Source organism: Mesitornis unicolor, unplaced genomic scaffold (assembly GCF_000695765.1).
Source record: "Mesitornis unicolor isolate BGI_N332 unplaced genomic scaffold, ASM69576v1 scaffold1124, whole genome shotgun sequence".
In the NCBI taxonomy this organism is placed as follows: Eukaryota; Metazoa; Chordata; class Aves; order Mesitornithiformes; family Mesitornithidae; genus Mesitornis; species Mesitornis unicolor.
Genome location: NW_010181876.1, coordinates 1 through 12522, shown reverse-complemented (window position 1 = coordinate 12522; position 12522 = coordinate 1). Strand labels below are relative to the sequence as shown.

General features: G+C 41.6%; 1 protein-coding gene across 1 annotated transcript; it reads right to left on the bottom strand.

Moving 5' to 3' along the window:
- Positions 1-1055: 1055 nt before the first annotated feature.
- Positions 1056-11767, bottom strand: LOC104539890 (39S ribosomal protein L23, mitochondrial-like). Its single transcript, XM_010183554.1, has 3 exons — positions 11641-11767; positions 9680-9753; positions 1056-1404 (listed from the first exon to the last, which is right to left on the bottom strand). Exons 1-3 carry the CDS (start codon positions 11720-11722, stop codon positions 1240-1242), a joined length of 321 nt encoding a protein of 106 aa, XP_010181856.1. The 5' UTR covers positions 11723-11767; the 3' UTR covers positions 1056-1239.
- Between the last annotated feature and the right edge of the window lie 755 nt (positions 11768-12522).

Below are 12522 nucleotides of genomic sequence, written 5' to 3'. Positions count from 1 at the left end.
GCTCATTCACTACCCTGCCAATTGCTCCAAGTGGCAGAATTCAAAGGCCCAGGAAACATCAGCCATACATTTAACCCTGCGTGTGCTGGTGTTCTCACAAACGGCCTGCAGAAACACAGCCTTCGCTATCTGCGGTGAAGTCCTTCCTAGCTCCTTCCTTTTCCCTGCTGTTTCTGACACAACAGCAGAGCCCATTACTGGACAAAGGAAAAGAGGAAATATCCTCATCAGAGCAAAGAGAAATGAAAGCCACAGAGCCAAGAAATGAAAAACTGAACGTGGCAGCCCTGAAGGCCTAAAAAAGTTCCACCACTACCCTGGCATCAGCAACTTGGAAATAGAGGGAGTTGCACCAGAAGAACATAAAAAGTCTTTTTTGCAGTCCTGAGCACAAAACAGCCTAAAAACTGGCAGAAGCACGTCTATGCCAATACAACTGTGTCCACACAGGACTCCCGCCAGCATGGCAAGGTAGGTGCAGACAGGAGAGGGAATACTACCACAGCCATGCCAGTAAACATTCCTAGGGCAGGCTGACTGCAGAAAGCAGCTACCTGTGCTGCACAGCAGCAACCAGAGACTGTGCAGCACCTTTGTCCATTCCTTGATGCTTCTGGGGATCAAACACACACGTGCTCAGTTACAAGCCTATCCAAAAAAACCCATCTCCAGAATGCCCCCCAAACATTAACAAAGGAGTGCAATCCGATCACACACACATCTCCAGGAAAGGGGGGGAGATGTCACTTTGTAAAGGAAGACAATGCACAGGACAGGACACGATAACTGACGATAAGGAAACCCTGTGTCCTGAGACTATGGTCTAGGTACCTACACCTCCACGTCCACCTCCGACTGACCTATCTTGACTTTTACACATTCTATTCAATGCAAACTACACTTATCTTGGGTAATTAAATGCCTCCTACTCCTACTCAAAACAATCCACAAAGCAGGAAGAAGGTAAGCACAATGACACTCTCACAGCAATAACGAGCAATTCCACATTTGAGACATAGTCCACAAGTTCACAGGAAAGACCTGATGCAGTCAAATTTATTTTACCTTTTTATTTCTTTAGGGCCATTTTGTTGTAGTTGAGCACAAATAGCCAGGAAAACAGACACACTAGCAAGGACTGCTCAAGAATAAACATTAGGTCATTACAAGAAGGGAAGAGCGCAAGTTCTGCTGATCAAAATCCCTCTGAGCCTAAAGAAAGGCAGCTGGCTTGTTGCATCAAAGTCCAAACCAATCAGGGACTCCGCCTCGTCTGGGGTCACCTTCCTGCCTCTGCTTCTCTCTCTCCATATATTTATTCTTGAAGTCATCAAAAGAGCGAGTTTCTGTGTCTTGTTCTTTCTCTGGAAATAGGTTGGGAAACTGAAAGGTTTGTCCTTGTCCCTAAAGAGAAAACAAATGGTCAGAGAGACATTCCAGCCTTTCTGCAGTAACTTTGATGCATTTAGTCACAATGAAAGACCACCCTGAAGTTTCAGCTATTGCAAAATGGCACCTCTTACCTGTCCCTCTGCCCAAGATACATATATATTCCTCCCCCCCCAAAAAAACTAACTTTCAGCCTCTCCTCTTCTGTGTGCCAATTAAGACACTGACATCTTGGGTTTTTTACAGATGAATGGTCAGGAGATGGACACTTCTTCAAAGACTCTGAACCAGCTCAGAGGTGTCGTATGAGTCATACAGTAAAAGCAAGATGAGCAAAGTAAGTGATTTTGTTAAAGTAACACCACCAGGGAAATAAATAGCAGAGCAGGCATTTGTTACGTTAACACTCAGGATATGGCTAGTGGTTATAGTTGTTTAGATCTCACCTAAGGATAAGAGAGAACAGTCCTAGCAGCTGTTACTGTGGGGTGTAATGTGGGAATACGGAATAACACATATCAGAGGTCTCTGATCAACAGGAATAAAGAGTACAGTGTAAAACAGTAATAGTGGGAACAATCTGTCTAATACACCACTGATGAGATTAAAGTGATTACATCTGCATCAGTCATTCTGCCTAGCAGACATGTCATTTTAGTGAAACATAATCATCAGATCTATGTCCCCCACTTGGAAAATAAACATTTGCTTGGTCTCTGTTTTTTATCTAACAGCAGGAAACCATTATTCTGCGGAAATGTTCTATCCCGTTAACATTATCTACTTACTTTTTAGTGGTGTTCGCACTAAGCGCAACTTCATTAAACTCAGCAGTATCAGCCCCTCCATTCCATATGGGGCTTTGCATAATAAAACTCATAACTGATAGCTCATAACTCTAAAATTACTCTCCAAAATACTTACAAACCTTACCATGCATTAACTTCTTTGGCAGAATACCACATACAGAAACCTACACAAAAGCATTTAATTGCTTCAAATGAAAACAGGTAGGGGGTTTTCAGATTAGCCAGTCTTTACAAATGTGCAATAAAGATAATCAAACAAGAGGCCCAGTTATGAAATGGCTCCACAAAGGACATGAATGGAGCCTTCCACAATACAGCAACCTATACTATATTTTGGGATCAGAAATGTGACATATTAAATAAATTTTAAAGAGTCACCATGCCCCTGACCCTGCTGAATGTGTGCTATGTTTCATGTAGCCATGTACACTCAACCTGGTAATTTACAGGTGTGAAAGAATGTAAGCCTCAAGCATACACTTCAGAAAGAAAAAACAGGATTTATCCCAGTTGAGTTTATCCAGACGAGAATCTAGGAAATATCAACTCATACCAGCAATGCTCCGGTTGTTTTTGTAGTGCATACTTCTTGGGGGTTTCCTAAGAGCCTGACCGTACTACAAAAACAAGGGAGCTGCTGTGTACATTGCTCTTTCCTCAATTCTAGCCTGGATAAGATCACAACTGGAACAAATCAAGGTTTTCCCTTCCACTGTACACACACCGGGGTCTCGACTCCCCTTTAACTTACCAACAGGTATGCTTGTAACAGCTGTCCTATGACAATTAGAGCATAGCTCCATTTCAAGGCACAGAAACGGGCCTTATCGATGTCCTTAAGCAATCCCAAAGCTGTAGTCTACTGAAGCTCTTCCTTCCTGTAGTAGGATCAGCAGCAAGCACTCTGGAGCCCAAGCACTGCCCAAGATTTTCGCACACTGAAGCACTTGGAAAAGAATTTTATTATCTTACAAAAAATTACTGCGTTTTAAGTGCACCGCAGGCAGGTCACTTGGCCCCATGGCACCTTCAGAACAGAGGGGGCCAATTCTAAAGACTCTTCTGCCCTGGAGAGGAAGCCATTTTAGTTCAACAAGTCAGAAAACAATTCAGGCTAACATGGTAGGCATACCACCTACGCTGAAAATTTGAGAACTATTTATATTGGTAACAGCGTAGTAAGGGACTGTTCTTGTTATGCAGCACTTCCATTCTGGTATGCTTCCAGCACCAATGCACTTCCCTTATTGGAGAACGAAGGAAAGCTGTCCCTAAAGCATACTAACAACATCCACGGTAATTCACTAAGCATTGCAAAACAGTTATTATTTTAAAAAGAGGAGGGAGGATAAAAAAAAGACGCACACAGAGGCTGTAGTGAAATCAGACCAACCTTTCAGCTGCTTATCAAAGCGCTCACGGTTCCCGTTTCAAGGCTGGTGAAAGTCAAATATTGAGCTGAAAATGTCAATTTGTATCTAGACTCTTTTAATAAATCAAAACCAGCACAGACAAGTTGGCTCTTTCCAGCCCTTGTTTTGTGGAGAAATCCTGATTTTGGCTGGCAGCCAAACACGATTGGAACCAGCCAAGACATTACACCCTGAGAACTGAAGGTTGATAAATCTTAACTAACAATACTATGCAGTAATACTGCACTCTAAGACTCTGAAGTGATGAAAGCCGTATGAAAAATAGCTCTTGTGCATGCTCAGTAGCTGGTTTTCAGAATAAGCCTGTATCTTGGGTATTTCAAAATTTCAGAAATACCAAAAGGCATCAACTTACATAAGGGACTGTGAGTCTGTCCAGGCGTATTTACATTCAGTGCATCTTCCACATAATGCCAGAGGCTACTGAGGTTCAAGCTCATATGCCACCTTCTCTAAAACATGCCTACCAAAAGAATGGAGGGGTCGTCTCTCCTTTATGCAGCGCTGCTTTTTCTTACACTTTTATTTGCATAAGTTTTTCGCTTCTATACAGCAACCATTTGACAACCACATTATCATGCATCTTCAGAATAAAAGCCTAACTGAAATACAGTAAGCAACTAAATTTCTACCAAGTTCAACAGGGTTTTATCTGGTTTGCAAATTGCTAGAACATGAAATGCTGGCATATTCAACTAGAAAGCAAAATTTTGGCTTATTCATAAACCTTATATTTGTTCTCTGCTTTACTTTATGCAAGCCATTCAACAAAGCTCACCCTTTTAATACTGAACTATTAAAATCCACATTAGATGAAATGGACTTTAAAAACGCTAGAGCTTAGTCCTCCTTTAGAACTTCCGCCAGCATAATTACCTTTGTTAAAAGCACAGAGAAAGGGGGAGAAAATAAGAACACAACCCTACTTGACATAGCTGTGCTAAAAGAAAGTCCTGTAAAATAGACAGACGCTGGCAAAAAAATCATTTTGCTCGGATAACTTTGTCTTGGAATTGGATGCTGCACTGCCAGCAGAAGTGTGTTTTCACCAGTGTGAGCTGATACACCAAGTGTCAGGATAAGTTCTACCATCACACGTTGTTACATCTAAGTAAGCCCTTATAAAGTAAAAAAAAAAAAAGAAGAAACCAAACACAGCAGAGAGGCAGTGTTAAAACACCTTAAAATAAAAACAATGTGATGATTTTAAGCACTGCTATTCTCAATTTAGGTTCCACCTACAGACCTCCCTTTTTCCTACAAATTTCAAGATTGCACACAAGCGAGATGTGTGGTCCAGTTTTTAGATTACAGAAATGTAATCTAAAAACATTACATTAAACTTAAACATAAAGATTACATTAAACTTCTACTCCTGCACAACTCTAATCCTCGCTTCAGCATTACTCAAATGTAAAACTGCTTGATAAATCCGGGCTTATGAGGATTCATTTGTTCGATGCTAACATCCTTCAAGATAAGAAGTGAGCTAAGCATCAAACATGTATTTTCCCCTTAGATTTCAAGTCTTTTTCATTAGAAAGGCTAAAAACACACCTTTGGAGTGTTTTCACATGAGTGAATGGAGGAGTTATCACACTGAGTGGTGCAAATTGCCTCCATTCATTTCAATGAGAGGTTAAGTGGCCATAATTAGGTCTATGAAGTCAAGTGTCAGCCTTTCCACTGCTGAGCCTCATGTCAGAAAATTGCTGGAAGCATTATCTAGCACAGGCTCACTTATCATAGAATCACAGAATGGTAAGGATTGCAGGGGACCTCCAAAGCTCATCCAGTCCAACCCCTGCCAGAGCAGGATCACCAGACCAGGTCACACAGGAACACGTCCAGGTGGGTTTTGAATGTCTGCAGAGAAGGAGACTCCACAACCTCTCTGGGCAGCCTGGGCCATGCTCTGGCACCCTCACAGTAAAGAGGTTTTTCCTTATGTTTAAGTTGAATCTCCTGTGTTCCAGTTTGTGACCAATGCCCCTTGTCTTGTTGCTGGCCACAACCAAGAAGAGTCTGGTCCCAATCTCCTGACTGCCACCCTTTAGATATTCATAACCATTAATGAGATCCCCCCTCAGTCTCCTCCAGGCTGAACAGACCCAGCTCTTTCCTCATATGAGAGATGCTACAGTCCCCTCATCATCTTAGTGACTCTACTCTGGACTCTCTCCAGTAGTTTCTTAAACTTATAATAGTTCCTTATACTTCTCTGACCTTTGCATCCCTTGGAAAGTTTAGGAATGGAAGGTCAGCACAGATATCATTATGCAGGAATGACGCAGCAAACACTGATCATGTAAACAACTGTGAGATCTTCTGATTATTTAGATAAATGAAGCACTTACTACTGTCCTTCAGAATTAGGAGAAAAGTGATGTTTACAGTATCATTAACTAAAAAAATGTTGGACTCCCAGCAGCACGGGATTCAGTCCAGCAGTAGCAGCAAATGCAGCTAAATTTAAAAATCCAGTGCATTTGAACAATTCTCCTACTATCACAGTGGTAACATCTGACGTTAAAACACATGGCAAAACTGCACGGAAAGCAACTTCAAAAATCCACACAGGAATGACAGGGTGTCACGGACCATCCAGGTTTCCTCTGAATTCATTACATGTCAAACGAAAACTGCTGTCACGTTTGATGTGCAAATAGGTTCATGACTATGAATGTACCGGACACTCTAAACAGGGTTTGAGAGAAAGCATTTGCAAAAATGTTCCCACCGGTGCCATCACTCATGCAGTTAAATAGGCGTTAGTCCTAACGTTGACAAGGTCAGACTCCTTTTTACAGCCATCTCCATTAGATTTCTCAAAACAGGTTTAATTAAAAATAGGTCTGGATTCCAGAGACTTGTCTACAGTTGTGCTCCCACGGGTGCTAACACCTGTTGAGCTAAAGCAGTGAGAACACTGAAGGAGGAGGAGGAGGGGATGTTGTTGTTTTAAATTTCCCTGATGTTGATGCAACTGTAAAGTTTCCCACTGACTTTCTTTTCTTCTTTATTATTCTTTTTTTTTTAACAGCATTAGGATAATTATAACTGCATTGGAGTAAGGAGAAAGCTTGCTCTACTACATTCATTTTAACTACTCCACAAAGATATATAGCTTTGCTTTTCATTAAAAAAATAAACAGTGTAAAAAAGTAGCATTTGATACTCAGGAACGTAAGTCTCTAACTTAAACCTTTCTCCCCAGAAAGGTTTCAGAAGTGGAAAAAAGGCAGGCAGGCTCTGGAATGGCAAGATATTGTTGATCCACAGCCTTCTATGATTTGAGGTATTTTTTTAGTGTGAAAATATTATGTTTGGACAGATCATGTATTTGTCCAGTTACAGCCTGAGAACAAAGTAAACAGCTCTGAATCTCCAAGAAATAGTATTTGGAAAAGAAAGGACAACAATTCTTACATGTGGAACAGCTGGGGCACCAATCTGACACCTAAGGGTATGTTGACCATGACTTCATACACTTTCCACCTTTGAGACACTTGCAGTAACTTCATGGATATGTGTGTTGTGCTGGGACACATAAGGTGATGTTTTATGGAGCAGGGAAGCGTAACTGGCCATGAGAATATACTCAGTTTCATTCAGGTAAACCACACCACAGCTGCTGCAGTCATGCTGCAAAGAGCAATACTTCCACCTAGTGGGCAACAGAAAGATCAACCCAAGACCTTCCGAAAAAACATCCTTATATTTCCAGGCATAAGCAGTTTTAACTTGAAACTGGATTAATGAGAGAAAACACAGCTGGTAAAAATGGTGGGAAAGCCCAGCTACTCTGACTCAACGGCAGATGCAAACTAATTCTCATCAAAATAAGGATTTTACAGCGGTTACCAAAGACTTCCCTAAATTAGGCAGATATTAACAATGGTCTGCATGGTGTCTACGAGGCAAAACCTTCAGTTTCAGAAGTGACACTGCGTTTCTGGTCTCACCCACTGTTTAAAGCTGGTGTGAACACAGAACTGGGAGCTGACAGAGACACCAGAGCTAGTGATGAAATGCGAAGAACAAAAGGAAAAAAAGGAAGGAAAAAAAGCATAGACAAACCTAGATGTTAAAGGAATTAACAGACACCAACAACAACAGAGTAAAAGAGAGCAGAGACTAGCAATGAGACATGGACAGACTGAGCTTCACTGACAAGAGTTTACTAAACGACCACGATTCCCTCACTCGGGATGAAGTACAACACCAAAAAGTGGTCCCCTGACCCCATTCATGCATCAGATGGAAAACACAGCATTCTTAAAAAACTGATGATGATATTATAACACAGGGCAATGCAGTAAGGGACACTTGCTGTCTCATGTACCAAGAGCAGTCCTCAGCCACAGTACCACAGGCCTCTGTGCAGGCTAATTTGCCCAGCAGCCACAATGAGAGGCTGAGGAATGGCCAGAGTTAGTGCTGTCCAGCTGCCTCCAGAACCAAGCTAGTTTGGGTAATTCCCCTCTCCACCACGAAGCTGCCCTTAAGGAAATGGCAACCTAGGTTCAAAGGTTTGATGTGAAATAAGTGCACAAGGCACTGCCTTAAATGAGTGGCTTGCTTCACAGAACAACTCCTTCCCCATGAGTATCCATGGGTTGCAAGCTACCTCCTCCTCAGCTTAGCAGACCAAAGAAACAAGACTGCACTAAACACAGTGAAATATAACTTGAGAACTGACCAAAGTTTGTTAAAGATTCACATCTGCTTCAAGCTTGGGACACAAGTCTCTAGAAGCACAGAAATCACTAGCAAGAGGCCATGACAATTACCTACTAAGGAACAACAGTCAGAGAAAGCAACTTGTAAGATACAACGTTATTCCTGGCATTCAATTCCTCAGCCGTGTTCTTAATGAATCATTCATACCTGACCTCTCTCAGGCAAAAACTTAACACAGGCAACCAGGAGGGAGAATCTGCCCACCAAAGCAGAGACCTCTTTCTTGAAAAAGGAATGTGGGAATGTGGTTCTTAGCCAGCGCAATGCAAAACTGCCTTTAACTTCCACACAGTCGACCAAGGTTAGTCCTCATCTAAATACAACTCTTTTACTTTCTATTAACCTTGTACTTCATACTGTTCTTTTAAAGGTAACGGCTGCCTAGAAAAACACACTCTCCTCACTTCTCTTTCCATTCCCCTTCCGAGAAGGGGCTTAAAGAAAAACTTCTAAGCACATTTAAATTTTGAAAAGTTAAAAAAACATCACATTTCCCATTGTCTGTGCTTCTTGAGTCTGACTCCAAGTCCAGATGAAGTCTTATGCAGTCTTTAAGATCACACAGTGTTCCCCCCACACTGAATCCTTGTCCCAGGATGAAGTAACACTGAGGCTGTGTTGCCAACAGCAATTTTGAGCTTATGGTTTTTACAACCATAAATAGCATTCCTTTAATGTAATTTTGGTATGTGAAGGGGTTTTCTGTCACTGGTTACATTTCTTTTTTACGCAGAGACAGATAAGCCCAAGAGAATTCTGAACTATAATATGTTCCTGTTATGAAAGAAACTCGTAAGAACATGAAGCTCCTTTTCCACTGGGCAACCAACACGTTTCAGAAGCCGGGTTAGCCACAAAGCACACTTGTTAGACCTGACTAAAAGCTCTCCAAGGAACATGCCTTAGTCTTCTCTGAAATCCATAAAGCTTTAATAAGAAGTTCCCTACCCTTACAATATATTCTTTCAGTTACTGGACATTTCAGTAGTCAACCACACAAGCCATGAACCTTCCAGCACACAGAGTACAGGGTCAGCATTAAACTCACTGGCAAAGCAGCACCATATGACATCAGACCATAACTTACATTGAGACCTCAAACAAATACACCACTTGAAAACTAACCATTTGTTTGAATTTGGCCTTTTAGACTAAGTCATTTAAATACCTTTATACATTCTGGAACGTATTAAAGAAAATTAGAGGATGGACAGAATTATTCAGCCAACCAGACAATTCACTGAACATTACTTCTAGCTTGGCTGGTCCCTTCCTCCTTCCCCACAAGTACCCATGTTAACTCACCAGCTGTACATAGGCAACCTTGTAATCTGGTTTCTTCACTCTCTGATTCTTGTGATTCCTCTTGTTGTTTGCACCTGCAGAAATGAAGAGAGCCCCACTTTTTACTATCCAGGACTTCCAAGTTCCCCAAAGCAAGGGCAAGCTGAAAGGGGGACTTCACTAGTTCTGATGTATTGTTAAGAGGAATACTCTTCCTTCAGTACCATCACGGTATCACAATTACTAAAACATACTGAAACTGGTAGACACTGCTCTCCTCATTTACAAGTAGGCAACCAAGGCATCACCAGACTCAGGCTGCTGACAGCCACTGTGCCTTCATGTCACGCACCAAGTCTGCAAAGAAGCAAGGAGAGAAGTCTCCTGAGTAGGGGGCCAGGAGTGATAAAACTGTCCCCTCAACATCAGCAGCTTCAGGAAGGAGGAAACGACCACTGAACAGCTTCAAACTTGTCAATTTTTACAACTCAACTAATGAGCTCAATCTACTGTTTATATACCAGGAACTTACACTCCACGTCCAAAATAAACCAAAGCGCCTCAACCTTCTGCAAGTATGCTGGTCACAACTGAGAGGGACGATCAATTTATTCCCTGCACATTAGGCGGACATTAAAGCTCTCAATTATTAGACATTGTAACCCCCTTTCCTCTTTTCTCTCTTAATATATACATTCTGCCATCCCTTTCATTAGCAGTGGGGACAAAATGGTTATAAGGACTAACACTAATATCTTTCAGTGCTGTTTGGAACTGCATGTGTTTGGTATCTAAGACTTTATTTAATTCTGGTTTTTTTCACGTAAACACATTACAGATCTTTCAATTTTCTTTCTCTTCTTGGACATGTTCTGAGTTTTACGACCTTATTTTGAAGCTTTTTATTTCACTCTCCATTTCTCACTATTACAGCTCTTTTTCCTATCCTTTTTAAAGATTATCTCCTCTCTTACCTTTATAAACACATCGATCAATTTCTTTGCTAAACTCACTGCATCAAAAAAGAAAACAACCCAGCCATCAAAGATGTCCTAACCAGCAAGTCATTCTCCATTTGATTAATGCCCTGCCTGGTGATCAAAAAGGTAAGTAACATGAAAATTATATCCCTCACTTTGCACTGCATCCAAACTGCAGCCAAAGAAGCTCCGAGGATGGAACCATTCATATGTAAAGGTGACTTAAATACAAAATTTAGCTTATTTCAGTTACAGATGGGTCCCTCTGCTCCAAGCCAGAGTTCAGTGTAACTTGAACTAGGAATGTTTTTAATTTTTCTCTTTGGTTGGTCTTATGCTATTTTTTTGGTTGGCTTTATTTTGGAGGGGTGGCACAGGTGAAAAACACCAAGAGTGGAAGCACACAAGTCTGTAGCAGAAATGTGGTAATGACAGCTGATGAAAAATGGAAAGTTTATCCAGATGTTTGTCTGACATAATCTACATAGTCTAATAGGGTTATTTTGCTTTGCTCTACAAACTTTGCCTTTTGCTAGATCATAACACCTCCTCTGTGTGCATGCCACGCAATCTCAATTCATAGATTAAAAAAACCAACAAAACCAAAAACTGTGGCTGAAATTAAGTGTCGTTTCTAATTTTATTAAAACACATAAATCAGCTCGTTCTGAAGTGAGACACCCACTGCTCTTCAAAGAGAAATGGTCCCAACTACAAAAGCACGCAGCACAAGCTAGATAACTGTCAAGTTGATAAGGCTGTTTAAATTCAAATTTTTCTTTTTAAAATTAAACTTGCACCCCAATCTAATCAAAGCATTCAAATATTAAATGGTGCTTATTCATTTGAAGGGACAAAGAAAGATAAAAGTTCACAGGCGAAACCCGCTAAGCACATGGAACCAAGGTTTGTTGAAACTGAATGGATTTTTGATAGGAAAAGTCTATTCTGGCTGCACAAGGATGCTGTGTTCATCCCTCTGGATTACTCAACTGCACTTACCATACTGTATCCTGGTCCTCACAGCAGCTACCGGCACATTGTATATTTTTTCAAGGTAATTCTTGATATCCAATTTTGTCATTCTAGGCGATGCAAAAACATTTTGGGGAAAGAAGGAAAAGAATAAATATTTGAATAAAACAAAACAGAGTATTTAGAGACTGGCTGAAACTCTGGAATAAAGACATCTTTTCCTTTTAACCAAGGTAGCTTTACTGCACAAAAGTATCACCCCAACACAGATCACACACTGCTACAGCAATGCATTATCCATAAACTGTACCACGTATTTTGTCATCTCAAAACCTCAAGATATATTCTGTACTCAGCAAGAGTGGGTGGGCCTTCTCACTGCCCAAGTTAAGAAAAATCCCTTCTAATCTTCTGAATAGCATTTTCTAATCTTGTCAGGACGTTCCACAGGCTTGTGGGCTTTAGCATTTGTAACCAGACTGGTCAGGATGAGAGTCCTAACAAATCACCTGGACATCACCTTGTTTTCTCCGCATCACTTTCATAAGCACTTCCTTCTTCCCAAGCCTGTCCCTGGCAAGGCTGAGTCTCACTAATAGGAAGGGGAGTAAAGAAAAAACTCGCACTTAAATTAGTGCCCTCGCAGCCCTCTAAAAGGTCTCCCTGGTGCAGAAGCCTCTTCTCCCAGCCCAAAGGGCGCTACCTGGCACTTCGACTTTCCACCCCTCAGTTAACCTGACAAGCTGCAGCCCAGAAGAAAGCGGCAAGTAGCAATGTGCCGGGACAGGTGGCACTGGGCGGGTGGCGGTGCCCTAGAAGCGATGGTGACCTCTCTGCGCCCCCCGGGCGGCGGAAGGCCCTTTTCGCGGCAGGGCAGGCCCAGACCTGGGACGGCTCCCGCTGCGGGGG